General features: G+C 49.5%; 1 protein-coding gene across 1 annotated transcript in view; it reads right to left on the bottom strand.

Annotated features, from left to right (window-relative positions):
- Positions 1–409: 409 nt before the first annotated feature.
- LOC116903969 (solute carrier family 23 member 1-like) overlaps positions 410–15,883 on the bottom strand; it is a 39,856-nt gene continuing 24,382 nt past the window's right edge. Inside the window, 10 exon segments of the mRNA XM_032906769.1 lie at positions 410–1,137; positions 2,693–2,788; positions 2,881–2,989; positions 3,254–3,418; positions 10,650–10,776; positions 10,778–10,817; positions 10,820–10,897; positions 11,611–11,767; positions 12,571–12,691; positions 13,531–13,712. Coding sequence (XP_032762660.1) covers positions 890–1,137; positions 2,693–2,788; positions 2,881–2,989; positions 3,254–3,418; positions 10,650–10,776; positions 10,778–10,817; positions 10,820–10,897; positions 11,611–11,767; positions 12,571–12,691; positions 13,531–13,712 — 1,323 coding nt within the window. The 3' untranslated portion in view covers positions 410–889.

The raw sequence follows: 15,883 nt of genomic DNA, 5'->3' as shown, positions 1-15,883 counted from the left end.
TTCCTCACTGCTTTCCCATGTGAGCCTTGAGGAATCAGCTACAGGCTACAGGGAGGGCTGGAAGGCCACAGGGTCCCTGCCTCTAGAGGAAGGGGACCAAAACAATTGTGCCAGTTGCTTTTTCGCTTTTTGTTTTTGTTTTCCTGTGTTGAGGTTTGGACCTGGCCCATGCATCTACTACAAAAGTTCTTGATCACAGAGCCTCATCCCAAGTTTGCTTTTTAAAAACAGATTTATTTATTTAATGTCTATGAGTGTTTTGCTTACATGTACATCTGTGCACCACATATGTTCCTGGTACAGAGGCCAGAAGAGGGTGTCAGATCCCCTAGAACTGGAGTTGGGGATGGTTGTGAGCCACCATGTGGGTACTGGGAATTGAACCTGGGTCCTCAGCAAAAATAAGTGTTCTTAACCACTGAGCCATCTCTCTAGCACCCCTAGCTTGCTTTTTTTATTTTGAGACAGGATCTTGCAAAGTTACCCAGCTAGCCCTAAAGTCCGTTTGTAGCACTAATGAGTCTATGGCCCTCCTGGGAAGCCTCTTGGTTGGCTGGGATTACAGGCTGCCTGGCCTCATCACCTTTCAGCAAAAAGCCTGCCCTTGTCTCACAATGTGCCTCTTCCTCCTGATCCACCAAAATATTGCTGAGCAGGCTTCTGTGGAGACCCCAGACCCATCGTCCACTCTGGAGCCATGAGACAGCAGAAGGATGCCCTGAGGCCAGCTCCATACTGATCATGGTCTTCATCAACGCTGTGTGCTCACCACGGTACCCAGGTGTGGAAGGTCCTGGGAAGGACTCTTGAGTGACTATTTGTGAACAGAGAGTTTTGCATTTTGCAGGCCAGGGTTTGGCTATGAGGAGATGGGGTGGGGCCACTCCATTCACATCTTGGTTTCTGATGGGTGCTTTCCAGAGGAGGTCTGGGAACATAGAGTGAGCTGGCTCGCTCCCACCTCATCTCCATGGTGGTCTATCCTGGGCCAGAAGGGGAGGATTCGGGTACATGAGGATGTGCAGAACTTGGTGCCAATCCCCCAGGGAAGGCCATAGACTTTTGAGGCCTTTGGAGTCTCCTCAGAATCTTCGTGGATTTCACTCCATGCCAAAAGGCCTCTCTCCTCCAGGCTGCCTAAGAAGTAAACATTGAGAGGTCAAGGCTGGGTACTGATTCCGGTCACAAGGCTACCCTGCGGGTGCCTATGCTATCCCTGGCAGTACCTGAGTGCTGCAGTGCCCTGCTCTTTCTTCTACTCCTCCTCCAAGCGTTGGCAGGAACCACAGGCCCCCCCTGCTCATGAGGCCATCTCAGAGCCCCCACTCATGTGGTACCCAGTCTCAGTCTCAACCATGGAACCTCAGAGCTTTCCTCAGCTCCCCAGAGCATACCTGTCCATGTGTGTTTGTGGAATGTGGGTGCACTTTTTGTTTGGAGGAGAGTATAATGTGGCAAACAAAGCATGAACAGGTGCTGTCACAGGAGTCTCTTGGAGAGGCTCGGGGGAGGGACACAGGAGAGAGAGGTGTGTGTGTGGATGTCTGTCCAGAAGCTGAGTTGGAATCTCTATGCTCTTCACCATCAGTGCCCCTCCAGCACCCTCAAATATTTCATCCCAGACCTCACTAACACCATCCTGTTTGTCGGTTTCCTCTATTAGCCTGTGGGCTTCTGAGAGGCAGGGACATGTCTCACTTCTCTTTGTATTCTCAGTGAGTAGCATCTACTTCATATGTAGTAGATAGAAATAAGAATGTTTGGATGAATGGGTGGGTAGGTGGATGGATGGATGGATGGATGGATGGATGGATGGATGGATGGGTAGGTGGATGGATGGATGGATGGGTGGGTAGGTGGATGGATGGATGGATGGGTGGGTAGGTGGATGGATGGATGAATAGATAAATGGATGGATGGATGGATGGATGCGTATGTGGTTTTCATACCAATAGGTTTAAGAGAGCTAAAGCCATCTCTTTTTTTCCTTTTGTATCTGGTGTATCACCCACTTTAGGGCCTTGCTATGGCTGAACTATATCCCTTGAAAAGTCATACATTGACAGCCTATCCTAGAGGCGTCAGTATTTGCCAATCATATTTAAGAAGGTAAAGACGTTACGAGGAATCTGTCCTTAGAAGCCTCCCGCCTGGTTGTTTGTTGTTTGCTTCTTATGTATCCTGGGCTTGCATGGAACTCACTATGTAGCTGGCGATGACTGGGACTCTCCATGCTCCTGCCTCCACCTCCCCAGCACTGGGGTCCCATGTATGCATCGCTGCAATGCTTACGCATTGGTGTAGAAGCAGCCGGAGCTGTGCATGTAGGCAAGCCTCTCCCGACTGAGCTACATCCCACCCCAGCCCTGTCTTCTTCACACGAATGGAGACTGTGCCAGCCTAAAGCAGAGGCAATGTGAGGACCCCCTCTGCAAGCCGAGAAAGGTCCTGTGAAGAACCGGCCTGCCCCAGAAGTCCATCCTGGGGCACTGAGAGACGGCTGTGTCGTTTCGCTCACCCTCCTCTGTGATGTTCTTCTGCAGCAGTTCAAGCTGACTAAAGTGCGCCAGGCCTTATCCTGACTCAGCCCCAGCGCCCATAGGGTGTGCTGTGAACAGCCTGACAGGTTTCCGACGGCCTTGACACTGCCCAGGTGCCCATGAGCCCAGCTATGGAGTGGCTGCAGCCTTACCAGGTATGGTGTTGTCCAAGACAAAGCCCAGAAACCCACCAACGAACATGCCTGTGGTCAGGAGCACTTGGATGACCTGGTCCAGCTGGAGAATTCCTGGAATGCGACAAAAGTGACAGTTCATGGGTACCAAGGGCCACCCTGCTTCACACCTGGAGCAGGGATAGTGCAGAGGAGACAGCACTCACCTGTCTGCAGCTTCTCAGGGTTCTTGTTCACCCAGTTAGGGACGGCGAGCCCACAGAAGATGGAGAAGCCAAACACGAAGAGGTTCCTAGATGAATTCATGTCCACATACTGTGGGAGAAAGGACCCCCGAGTTCACCAGGGCCCCAGACACCTTCACGCATGTGCATACTGCTGGTTTTGAACGTTTCTTTCTTGTATGGTGGGTGGTGTCAGTGTGGCTCCTAGGACCACGCCCTCCTCTCCCTCGGCTCCTCCCCTTTGCCCTCCCCTCATCATCTTCCCCTCTTCTCTCCTGTCCCTCCCCCACGCTGCTCCACCTGATGGGCTCCTCTCAGGGTGGGGGTGGCGCTGCTGTTCACTGAGGTGCCTCACCTGCAGGTTGGAGATCCCCACGGCGCTGATGATTCCGAACATGACAAGGAACATGCCTCCGATCACGGGGGTAGGGATGGTGGCAAAAGCCGCCCCGATCTTTCCGAACATGCCCATCAGGAGCAGCACACAGCCCGCAGCGACAATCACCATCCTGCTCCCGACCTGCACACCGAGAGAGGAGGGATAGCAGAACCAGGGCAAGTAGATGCCCTGGGCATCTGCGCCTGCACCCTTCACACTGCTGTATTGAACCTCGGAAGCAGCACCGGCTGCTGTGCCCAGGTTCCCACACTGGGCTAGAGAGAGACAGAAGGACGGGCCCTGGCCTCAGCTCTCATCTCTCTGCTCTGCCTCTCTCACACCTATTGGGCATATTACTAACATCCCTGAAAGTCAGTTTCCATATCTACCATGTGAGATCCCGCATACCACACAATTCAATGCAATAAGGCTTATGAATATGGAACAATATGTGTTGAGCACACAGAACACTCAATAAAGAGGAAATTATTTTTGCCGGGGGTGGGGGGTGGGGGCAGAGGTTCTACTGCAGCATTTACACCTCTGTGTGTTGCTTATGCTTGGCCCACTAAGAACGAATGCTTCCACCTCTCTACCACATCACACACTCCTCCAAAGGCATGAATCTCATTAAAACTTCCCATGTCTACCCCTTGTGCACATCACTATGCAGATAAACATCACTGGATACCCGAAAGGCGAGGGCAGGAAGGAAACGCCAAGGGTCCCTTTTATGCACCCCTCATTCTGTAGAGGAGGCTAAAGTCCGAAGGAAAGAGAGGATCCCTGAGCAATGCCAGGGTCTCCTGCACCCAGCAGAGCCATCGGCTCTCTGGGTTTTATTCTCAGCATTACACAACGCCCGCCTCAATTCCTGTGTCATCTGGTGTTTTATAAATGGAGCATCTACGGTCTCAGCAGGATGGCCAAGCGGCACAGAGGAAATCTCTTGAAGGAAACAGGTTTGTCCTCTGAAGAGTCATGGGACAATGGGCACTCAGGGAGGCTCTATGGTGGTTGGCTAGTCTGGCCAGTCAGGAGAAGAACAGAGGGACAAGAGAGGGCCATGTACACAAAGATTTGGTGGGAGGATATTCTAGCGAGAAAGTGGCTTATGTGAACTCTAGGATAGGAAAAGCCATTTTAAAGCACAAGGAAAATCAGAGTGCCTGGACTGCAGTGCCCAGGAGAGTGGTGGAAACCCAGGGCAAGGGACAGGCTTCAGACCTCAGGGCCCTGGGGGCTTGGGAGTGGGCGGAAACAAAATGTGCCTCAGCTGAGCAATGAGGCATTCTTAGGTCCCTGAGGAAAATGGTTCTGATACCTACTGCAACGTGTGGATGAGTTTTGAGATGATTTAAATGAAAAAAAAGAAGAGCCTCCATAGGCTCATGCTTGGTTCCCTACTGTCTGGAGAAGTTATGGAACATTTAGGAGCCTGTCTTCTGGGGATGATGAGCTTAGCCTGTTCTCTCCTCTTCTCTCTCTCTCTCTCTCTCTCTCTCTCTCTCTCTCTCTCTCTTTCTCCCTCTCTCTGAGTGTGTGTGTGTGTCTTTCTGTCTCTCTCTGTTTCTCTCTTTCTGTCTCTCTCTTTCTGTGTGTCTGTCTGTCTCTGTCTCTCTCTGTCTCTGTTCTCTCTCTCTCTCTCTCTCTCTCTCTCTCTCTCTCTTCTCTATCTCCTATCTCCCTGTTAAAATGTGATCAGCCACTTTCTTGCCCCTGCCCCATCATGCCACACCTTCCTGGTCATGATGGCTATATCCCTGTGGAACCCTGAGTTAAAACAAACCCCTTCTCCCTTTAGTTGCTTTTAGCAATAGTAATATTTTGTCACAGCAATGAAAAGTAACAGAGAGAAGCCTTGAGGACTGTATGCTAGGAGACACAAGCCAGCCAGTCACAAAATGTCACATAACATGGCTCCATTCACATCTCCAGGGGCCTCAAATCCATGGAGAAAGGGAGTTAGAAAGGTGGCCAGGCTCTGGGGAAAGGAGGACCTGGGGGTGGGGGTGGGGAGCAGAGAAGAGAACTGAGGAGGAGCAGGAAAGAGGGGAAGAGAAGAGAAACAAGGAGGTGGAATGAGGACAACACAGTGCCAAGTGTTGCATGACAATGTCAGAATGCTTAATGCTGCAGCCACACTGACCCCAGCACTCAGGAGGCTGAGCTAGAAAGTACAGACATTCGAGGCTAGCCTGGGCTACATAATGAAATCCTTTATCAAAACAATGGAGGGAAATAATGCCAAAGTATATTATATGCATGAAATTGTGTGCAATAAACTAATTAAAGTATATATAGCTTTTTAAAAAAAAGCTAGCACACTAACCATTTAGAAATGGTAATGATGGTAATTTTGCTTTTTTTTTTTAATTTTACTACAGTAAAAATAAAAACAAGAGAAATCTTCACTCCTTCGCTAGTGGGTTTTAAAGCAAGTTGGTAAGGAGATGTGATTCCCATTCTCTTCTTCCCCAAGAGAGCCATTTCATTACAAATACTCAGTAGATTTCCTCAGCAAGCAATTGTTACAGAGTATGATGAATTTCGATTTCTCCTTTGCCTGTGTGGAGGTCACTTAACATCCAAAACCTATCCCACCCATCATTTGCTGTTTCTAGCCAGATTTTTATTTTTAATTTGGGGGTGGTGGGGTGGGGATTCAGGACAGAATTCTCTGGGTAGTCCTGGCTGTCCTAGAATTCACTCTGTAGACCAGGCTGGCCTTACACTCAGAGACTACTTGTCTCTGCCTCCCAAGTGCTGGGATTCAAGGAATGCAATTATATCCAGAATGTTAAAAAGAAATTAAAATCTTAAGAGATTCCCTTAGTTCATTTCAATGGAGGACTGATTGTTGCCATGAAATCTGCTTTGGAATACACACAGACACATAGATACTCAGAAAACCATACAAACAGAGAGACTCTCTCTTTTCTTTCTCCATTCCCTTCCCCTCTCTCCTCTGTCTGCCCAATTTCGTGAAGGACACCAGCACGCAGTCCTACCTGTGTGAGCTGGAGGAAGCTAGAGTTCTGGTGTGTAACAGTGTAAATACACGAAGCTAAGCTTCCAAATAGTTAGGCTGGTGAGTTTCTGTGCTTTTCCCACAGTCAGAAAATATTTTAAAAAGGTATCTTGGTGTCAGCTAAAGACCACTAATGCAGCAACCAATGAACAGACTGCAAATGTGCTTTTTCTTCGCTTTCCAGACCAAGAATCGTCAGAAATGCTATGTTTGGTTTAAAGCCTTTGCAGTCGCCTGTGTGACTGCAGGTACAACAGGCGGGTCTGTCAGGTCCAGCTTGTTGTGCCAAAGGTCTCATAAGGACGATCATCCCCAATCCCATCACTGCATGGGCTTGTCATGGAGACCTGGGTCTCCTTTGGCCTCAGAACTGATGTCCAGGCAGACAGCTGTGACATCCTAGAGAAGTGACAGGAGCTTTGATCTCTCCCCTAAACTCCCCAAGATACACAGATACACACACAGAGAGATATACATGCACACACATTCACATGTGCATACATACAGGTACACACATACTCACACACACATGCACACACGGAATCACATGCACACATGGTCACACACATCTACTACACACAGAGACACACATGCGTGCACACACATATACACACAAACCACACACACATGCACACACTCTCACATGTGTGTACACACACACATACATACATACATACATACATACATACATACATACATACATATACACTCACTGCTGCAATGCCTGAAAAGGCCACAGGGAGGCAGTGTGAGCCCATAAAAGCAAATGGTCTTCGCACCAGTTCTCTCTTGGTTGATCTAACCTCTACTGATTCAGTTTGCCTGCTCCTGTGGGTTGTTTTTTTTTTTTTTAATCTTTTTTTTTTTTTTTTTTTTTTCTTTTTTTTTTTTTTTGGAGCTGGGAACTGAACCCAGGGCCTTGCGCTTGCTAGGCAAGCGCTCTACCACTGAGCTAAATCCCCCATCCCTCCTGTGGGTTTTTAATTTTCTGCTTTTTCATTTCTCTCAAAAGGCCTCATCTTATAAACCGCCCAATGAAATTCGTTTTGTTTATGGAATGTAATTTTCTGTTTTTCACAGGACTTGTTCCCTTTAACAGGAAGGAAGTCGGTGCTGCTCCAAGGTTAGGCATCTGGCTGCTACATTTGTGGTGTGCTCACAGCCTTGACTAAGGGCCCTGAAAGCCTTTCTAGGGTTGTTGAGAGAGGCAGTGGAGGTGGCTGGGGATTTGGTTGTGGATTTCAGCTCCAGCAGTAACACAGGTCACTTGAGGTTTGGGAGTAGACGGCACAACATCTCTAGGATGCACACTGGAGCCATGGAGGGAGGGAGGGAGGGAGGAAGGAGGAAGGGAGGGGAGAGGGGAGGGAGGGAGGGAAGGAGGGAGGGAGGGAGGGAGGAGGAGGGAGCCGTGAAGACAATGCCAGTTGGGATGATGCAGGGAGAGGACCCTCCAAACCCCTGCAAAGATGCACTGTAGTGGGGGGGACCCCGTGCTACTGTTTCAGCACTGGTTAGAAACACTCTCTAGTGGGAAGTGGTGGGGTGGGGGTGGGGTGGAATAGACATAAGTCTAGTCAGAGTTGGGCAGACTTAGTTAGAAACCAAGCAGCCACGTTATGGGTGGAGCCGAGATGAGCAAGATCCCGCTAAGAGAGCATATGAGGCCCTGCTGTATAGGGACAGTCATTCTGTGTCACCAGCAAGGGAGCCAAGAGGGGCAGGCAAGGAGCCCTGTAGGGAAAGTAGAACCCAGTGGAAAGACTCAGGACAGCTAGAAGTTAAAAATGACTGCCAGGGTCCAGCCTCGACACAGGATGGGAGTTCTCAACTGGAAGCAGGGACATCTGGAAGGCGCATAATAAATACACACAGACTACTCTGGGTACAAACTGACAGGCAAATTTTCAAGGCTTAAAGTTACTCTCTTTCTCTCTCTCTCTCTCCCTCTCTCCCTCCCTCTCTCCCTCCCTCCCTCTCCCTCTCCCTCCCTCTCTCTCTCCCTCTCCCTCTCCTTCTCCCTCCCTCTCTCTCTCCCTCTCTCTCCCCCCTCTCTGCTCCCTTTCTCTCTCGCTCGCTCGCTCTCCTGAAGCTTGAGGCTGCACACACTGTATTCTCTTGCTCACTCTGCTTTTCTCCTTTGTGCTTTTCTTTTTTTGAACTCCCACACTCACACACCTCTGTTCATTCCCCTTTCACTCTCACACGCTCTTCATACACACTTCACACACACCACATGCACTCTCCTTTCACACACACACACACACACACAATCTCATGTACACCTCACATTCTCTCTTCTCTCACTCTTCACACGCTCTTCTCGTGCTCTCTTTCTCTCTCTCTCTCTCTCCCTCTCTCTCTCTCTCTCTCTCTCTCTCTCACACACACACACACACACAATCTCATGTACACTTACTCGCTTTCCACTTGTTCTTTACATGCTCACACATGCTCACACATGCTCTCTCGCTCGCTCCCTCATTGGCTCCCTCATTCACTCTCTAGCCTTTCTCTTGCCCCAGTCATTTATTGATTCTCCAAAAGCAGGTAGAAAAAAAGACATTGTATAATCATTTGCCAAATCAAATCCAAAAGAATAACCGTATCCCACAAAGAATCGAGAATTACAATTGTTCCCCAAACTTTCAAGCTTCCCCTATTCCCAGGCCTGTGGCCAAAATAATAATTGCAAACTTATCATTATTTAAACTTTAACTTTGGACTTATTATACTTCAGAACTCAGAGCTCCAAGGTCAGCTACTTGCATTTTCCTGTGACGCTCTAATGATAAATGACATGGGCGAAGCTGTCAGGCAGTGGCCAGAAAGAGTCAAGTTAACCCTTAACTCAGTAGTTCTGCTAGCTTTCTGCTTCTGCACATTGCACACAATGACTCTCCTAAGGGTCCTTGTGTTTTGACTTAGTTTTACTAGTATAAGATTTTATGTATTCTATACTTGCTTATCCAGGAACCACTCTCAAATATTATGCAAAACTTACTCATAACTTTAATAACTTTTTCTTTTCTTCGGGTCCCAATGTTGGCTCTAATTCATTTTCTAATAATTTCTTCAAAGTTTCTTTGCAAGTCAAGCATTAATCTGGAACTACCATTGTGCAGTTATTACATTGTTTCCAAGATGAGAACACACAGCGTGCACCTGGGCCATTAGGGCTGTGCTGTGCTGTGCCCCTGTGCCTCAATTTCCAAAAGAATCATCACATCAAGGAACATCTAGTTCCACCGAATCCACCAGAGCAGATGGAGAAAGAAGTAGGAAAGTCAGATACGATAGAACAATTATGTACCCCAAGGCCAACTGAAAAGCAGTCATGCACAAATAAAATCTATACAGCCAGGGCTAAGGTTAGGAGAAATAGGAACCTTTTTTTTTTTTTTTTTTTTTTTTTTTACAAAGAGCTGCTGCAGGCTACTGAAATGTCTCCATCCTGGCCTACTGCTGGCAGTCCCTGTCATGGTATGCTGTCATGTGTGGAGGAGTGGGTTCCCTCAGACAAGAACTGCAGAAGAATGAGTGTGTTTCATAGGTCTCTGGCAGGGGCCCCGGGGACCTGAGGTGAGTCTGGCTAGGGACAGCTGAATATTCAGGGCTGGGTTAAAGGCAATGACTGTCCCATCACAACCGAAGAAGGCCACATACTACCATCAAGATCATGACCCCTACAGAGATAGCCCATTCTGAGCCCCTAGGCTAGTCATTCTCAACCTTCTAATGATAGACCCTTTAATACAGTTCCTCATGTTGTGGTGACCCCCAATCATACAATTATTTCATTGCTACTTCAGAACTGTAGTTTTGCTACTGTTATGAATTATAATGTAAGTATTCGATATACAGGATATCTGATATATGGCCCCAAAGGGGAGCCATCATGTGTTGGTGGTGGCATCTGTGGCTTTGCCAAGTCCCTGTAGGAAAGTCATGAGCATGTAGCCTTGCCAGGCTTGGCAAGGGGACTTTGCAGAAGTGCCTGAACTAGGGTTGGTGAGCTATGGTCTCCTGGATCAGACTGGTGGTTCGGCATAACTTCATGCGTCTTTGTGAGGAGACAATTGTTCACATCTGTGACAGGGGAGTGTGCAAGGAGGCACGGCCTGACAGGACAGAACAGCCCGTAGAAAAGGTCCGCCTAGAGAAGTATTTCTATACCCACACCTCTGCTTAACCCCCATACAGTTCCCACCTCATGTCTGACTGTCAGATCATCAGAGTGATATTTATCTAAACCCAGTCTCTGTGAGTTGTCACAGCTACAACAGGAAACTGGTCCTCAGGAACCCAGCCCCGTCCCAGGAACTCCATCGGCAGTCTTACCCTGGTGATGCCCAGCGCCCCGACGTTCTCGCTGTAGGACGTGGTACCGTTCCCAGTTCCCCAGGCCCCTGCCAACAGGCAGCCAAGGCCCTCGATGCCAATACCACGGTTGATGGCGTGCCCCGGGCGGGGCCCCAACCAGCCCGGCGCAGGCGTGATAATCCCCACGGACTCCACCATGGAGGAGATCACTCCGGCGATGATTCCGAAGACTCCAGCCAGGCTGATGGTGGGGAGGCCCCACTGTCCTGCCGAGGGAACACGAGGGGAATGTCTGGCCAGAGGAATCTGTTAGACCCCAAGTCACTTGTTTGTCAGAAGGCTCTCTAGAAGCTGCTCCGTTCTGGGAAGCTCTCAACTGTCCAGAGGCCTCGTCAGCTCCTGCCCTGCCTTCCCATCCTTAGGGCCTCTCTTGCATCTTCCCTCACATAGCCCAAGCCTGAGGGGTCCAAGGCCAAGAGGTTCCGGGTAACATGGAGGAGGGTAGGGGCCTTAGGCTGGTTCTTGGAAAGCTCTTCGGAATCACGGCATTTGGCCTCCTGTTCCCAGGGGCTTTTTAGAACGGCCCAGGTTTAGTGAGTAATGTCTGTAATCCCAGCTTCTCAAGAGGATGAGGCATGGGGATCACAAGTTTTAAGGCTTGCCTGGGCTGTGGAGTGAGTTCAAGGTCAGCTTGAGCAACTTAGCAGTGCTTTGTCTCAAGATAAAAAGCAAAAGGATAGCCCAGGGTTTATCTCCGAGATGTAGCGAATTGTGGAGCAAACACGGAACCTGGGCTCATTTCCCAATAACACGTTCACACCTTAGAGCAACCTGGAACCTCACTCCCCACCCTCTCCTCTCCCCAGAGCCCATGTTTCCTTGCGATCTCTCCCCAACCCTTTTCAACCCTCCATCCAGTGCCTGGAATCCCACAGACAGTCCCAGGAATACTGTGTCCCAAACACTCATTTCTCCTCACCTGGGTAAGGGAAGCGGAACCAGGGGGCCTGGCTCAGAACGCTGCCTTTGGTGTCTGTGCGGGCCATGTATCCATAGGCCGTGGGGGACTCGGGGAAGGTGTTGGTAACAGTGAGCACGAAGCAAAAGAGCCACGAGAGGCACAGAGCTAGCAGCACCTGCCAAAGGGAGAGCCCTTCACGCTGTGCCTGCCCCACCCCTTCCTCTCTATGGGGGAGGAGGGCTCTGAGACTGAGGTGCGCCGCGTTACTGACTTTGCCACCGACAATGGGATTCTGCTGTGTCCATGGATAAATCAGCACATTAAGGAAGCAGACTAGAAACAGAGACAGAAATTTCTCTGTGGAAAGAGACCTTGGGCAGAGTGGGACAGAAATGTGGTGCTGGGCTAAGCCTGCGGCAAAAGGGTGACAACCTGGTTCTCACGTTGTGCCTTTGTCTCCATCTGTGCCATGGGATTAGGCCTGATCCTCTAACAGGGCCTGAAACAAAGTGGAATCCCAGAATGCTTTGCGAATTCTCCCACTTCGGAGAGCATTGTGCAATATGAAGCTGTCCCTTCAGGGGTCAGAGAGAAATATGTGGAAGCATCTTTCTAGAAAGCTCTGGAAAAGGAGGTACCCATAAGTCATTAGAGGTGAAGCTGTTGTTTTAAGGGCTTGGCTATGAGGACAGCCAGGAGCTAAGGCTGTCTGTAGCATACCAGTTCTCAGAGCAGGGACCTGAGATGGCACACCACCAACCACTAGGGGGTGTGACACCACAAACACACATACGCGCACACCCACGCACCCACGCACCCATGCACCCACGCACCCATGCATGCGCCTCAGCCTCCTAAAGAGAGGCCCACAGAGAGGAGAGAGCATCGGTTATGGAGCTAGCCAGGCATGGGGAGATCTCCCTACCTGCTCCAGGTGAGCCAACCAAGAGTGGAAAGAGGATAAGGGGCGGTTCTTACAGGGAAGACCTGAAACAGGTTGAACTTGGAGATGTGACACCTCTTCCCTCCTCCATAAACGGGCACAGGAACCATGACGTTTTTGAGGTACTGAGAAAAGAGCACGATGAGGAAGATGGTCCTGAAACAGAAACAGAAACAGATGGCCACACCCACTTTGGTGAGCTGGGATCCTCATGGTGTGGGCAAGGTACCCCCCCCAAGGATTGGGCCAGGAGGCTGAGCCGTCATGTGCCGGTGGCATCGGTGGCTTTGCTGAGTCCCTGTAGAAAGAATGCACTGCCATCCCTGGAGTGTTGAGCCCCAGCGGAAGATGCTATTGGCTGAAGGGAAATAACAGCCCAGGGGACTGTCACTTCCCGGAGCTGGAGAGAAATGAACTGCAGGTAGCAGGATCAAGTCAGCCATCAGAGCCACTGAGGCCAGAGTCAGAGATGTCTCCCAGGCAGTTCTGCATCCCCGATGCCTCTCACACCTCTTCTCGGACCACAAGGGGAATGGGAATAACACCCCTAAGCTCAGTGTAAATGCTGGAGGCTCCATTTCCCAGGTGTTTCCTCGAATTTCCTCCTTGGCTGTCATTTAACTGCACACACACAGCATCCTCTGACTCGTGGCTGTCTCCCAGTACTGCAGGTTGTTAGACCTCAGTCTCCTCTCACGGGCTACAACACTCGTGAAGGTGGGGCCAAGGTGGAGTCAAGTTCTCATAAACACCACATGTTCTCATACACCCTTGTGATGAACAAGTTGTCCATGTGACTCAAAAGAGTAGAATATCAAACAGTAATAGTGAATTTTAAGTGCCAGCTGTGACGCTTTTTAAGGTGTGATAATGGCCCACAGAGGTATTTGTAAGCCACGAGGGTTTACCAATAACCCGGACTCCCATAAGTCTTCCGAGGGTAACCTTCCACCAAACAGGACTGAGACGGCCTGCCTTTCCCAGAGAATACTCACAGGGCAGAAATCCCCCAGTGGGTTCCGGCATCATTGCTAGCAGAATCGAAGAGAGGCAGGGCCACGAGGGAAATGGTTGGAGCGATGGTCAAGGGGCCAATGAAACGCATGAGGTAGCCGATGAGGCCCGAGAAACCCACCAGCATCTGGATGCAGGAAGCCACCATGACAGCGCCCTGCAACTGAAGGAAGGGTGTGGGCCTCAGCGGGGGCCAGGCCGCCACACACTGCCAACCTGATTACACCTGGAGACTCCCCCAGGCAGCACAGAGGCCAGGTTGGACCACAAAGGAACATACGGTGAGGGGGCTCTGATCTCACACTTTAACGTAACTGCCGTCTTCAGGAAATAGGCTTCACAGTTACTTTTTGATCACAGCGGTTGTGGTGAGGAAGACTTGTCACAAGGGCAGCAGTGCTTGTCTGTTTTTCTGTCTTTCCACTTTCTGTGGCAAGTGGTCGGGAACTTTACCCACAAACAGACCGAATATTCTAGGCCCAGGTAGCCACGTGGGCAGTGTTTGCAGTGTTTCTGGGCAAGACGAAAATGAGCAATTCACACTCCATCGGAACTTCATTTGCAGGCCATGAAGTTGGAATTTCGTGTGATTTTGATGGGTCAGGGTATTTTACTCTCTTTGTTTCTTAAGATCAGCACTGACAGTGTATAACCATCCTCAGTGTGCGGGCTGTCGAGGAGCCGTGAGCAGGCCTGGATTGGGTGTGTGCTGCCCCATCTGTTGAGGTGAATGAGTCTTTCTCCCTTTTTGCTTTAACGGTGTGGATGGTAACAACTCTTCTATTTTCAAATATTTTTTCTTCTGAGACAGAGTCTCGTGTGGTCCAGGCTAACCTTGAATTCACTGTGTAGCTAAAGATGACCAGGAACTTGTGATTCCCCTGCCCCGACCCCCAGAATGTGGGCATTACACTGGTCTAAGGGCTGCTGAGAATCACGCCCAGGGGTTTGCGAACCCTATGCGAACGCTCTTCCAACTGAGGTGCCCTATTTTTGTTCTTAGAGAGTTATTGCTAAGTCTTAAACTGTGACTCCATTGCTGCTGTGTCTTGAAAGAGAACGTACACCACAGGCTTGTGTGTGTGGACACCCGGTTCCTAGCTGGCGTCGCTGCTTGGGAGGCCATCGGTAGAGCCTCTGGGATGGATGACCTTTGGGGTCACAGTGGGGATGGGAGAGCCACTGAGGTCCAGCCTGGTTCCTGCCTAGCTCTCTCTGCTTCCTGATCCCTCCAGATGTGATCGGTTCACATCACAGGCTCCTACCAACAAGGGCCGTAGACTTTAGCACGTCTTCCCCACCACGGTGGACTGTGTCCTCAGACCTGTGAGCCAAATGGAAACCCTCCTTCCTCTACCCTCAAGCCACTTCCACTAGGTCTTTCACCACAGCAATGAGAGAAGTGATATATTATTATTGAAGAGATCCCACGATAAATAAAGCATACAGACTTGTCCCAAACAGTTTGACCCTAAAAGCTCCATCAACAGCGCCATCTGCTTTCCGTGCCATTTTACCAAATATTTGCCTGTGCGTCTTTCTATTCTCTTTAGTCATTAATATGAACAGTAACATATTTCTTTATAGTTGATATTAATTTATTTACCTACCTCCATGGGCTGAAGTGTACCCCTCTAAAATTTATATATTGAAGCCCCAGACCCCATTGTGATAGTGTTTGAAGATGGGGGCCTCAGAGGATAATTGGGTTTAACAAAGCTAAGAGGAGGTGGCCCCCAAGGCAGCATTAGTGTCCTTATAAGAAAAGGCGGTCATGTTGCCGCTGGCTCGCTTTCCCAGTGCTAGAAGGTGCAGGGCAGGGGAGGATCAGCGTCTCGCTCCGTGCTGGACAACACTGTCCATCGTACCAACACTTCATTCGGGTAAAGTGAGCTTATTCTGATACAGTGGCAGGACTGCTATGGGGTAGCCAACCACTTTCTGCTTAGATTTGAGAGAAAATTCCTGCCTGGTACTGTAAACCCAGTAAAAGCCCATGGCTCCCTGAGGAGGGCGCTACTACTGCTTTGCTAAATGGACATGTTATCAAACTATCTTCTCGATATCTGTGTTTATAGCCACAGATTTCTACAGCCGAGAAAGGAATGATCTTTTTTTTTCTCGGTACTTTGAGAATTTGGCATTCTCTTATAGTCCCAGGTGTTGCTAGCAAAAGGGACACCCAAGGTCTAGTTCCTATCCTTTTGTAGGTCATTTTTAAAATTTCTCTCATTGTCTGTGTGTATACAAGTGTGTACACGACGCAGTTAGAGGTTAACGTCAATGTCTTCCTTAATTCTGTCCCACCTCACGGTTTTTTGTTTGTTTTGAGTC

The sequence above is a fragment of the Rattus rattus genome, chromosome 6 (assembly GCF_011064425.1).
Source record: "Rattus rattus isolate New Zealand chromosome 6, Rrattus_CSIRO_v1, whole genome shotgun sequence".
Taxonomy (NCBI): Eukaryota; Metazoa; Chordata; class Mammalia; order Rodentia; family Muridae; genus Rattus; species Rattus rattus.
Note: the sequence above shows the minus strand (reverse complement) of the source record. Positions and strands in the feature narration are given on the sequence as shown.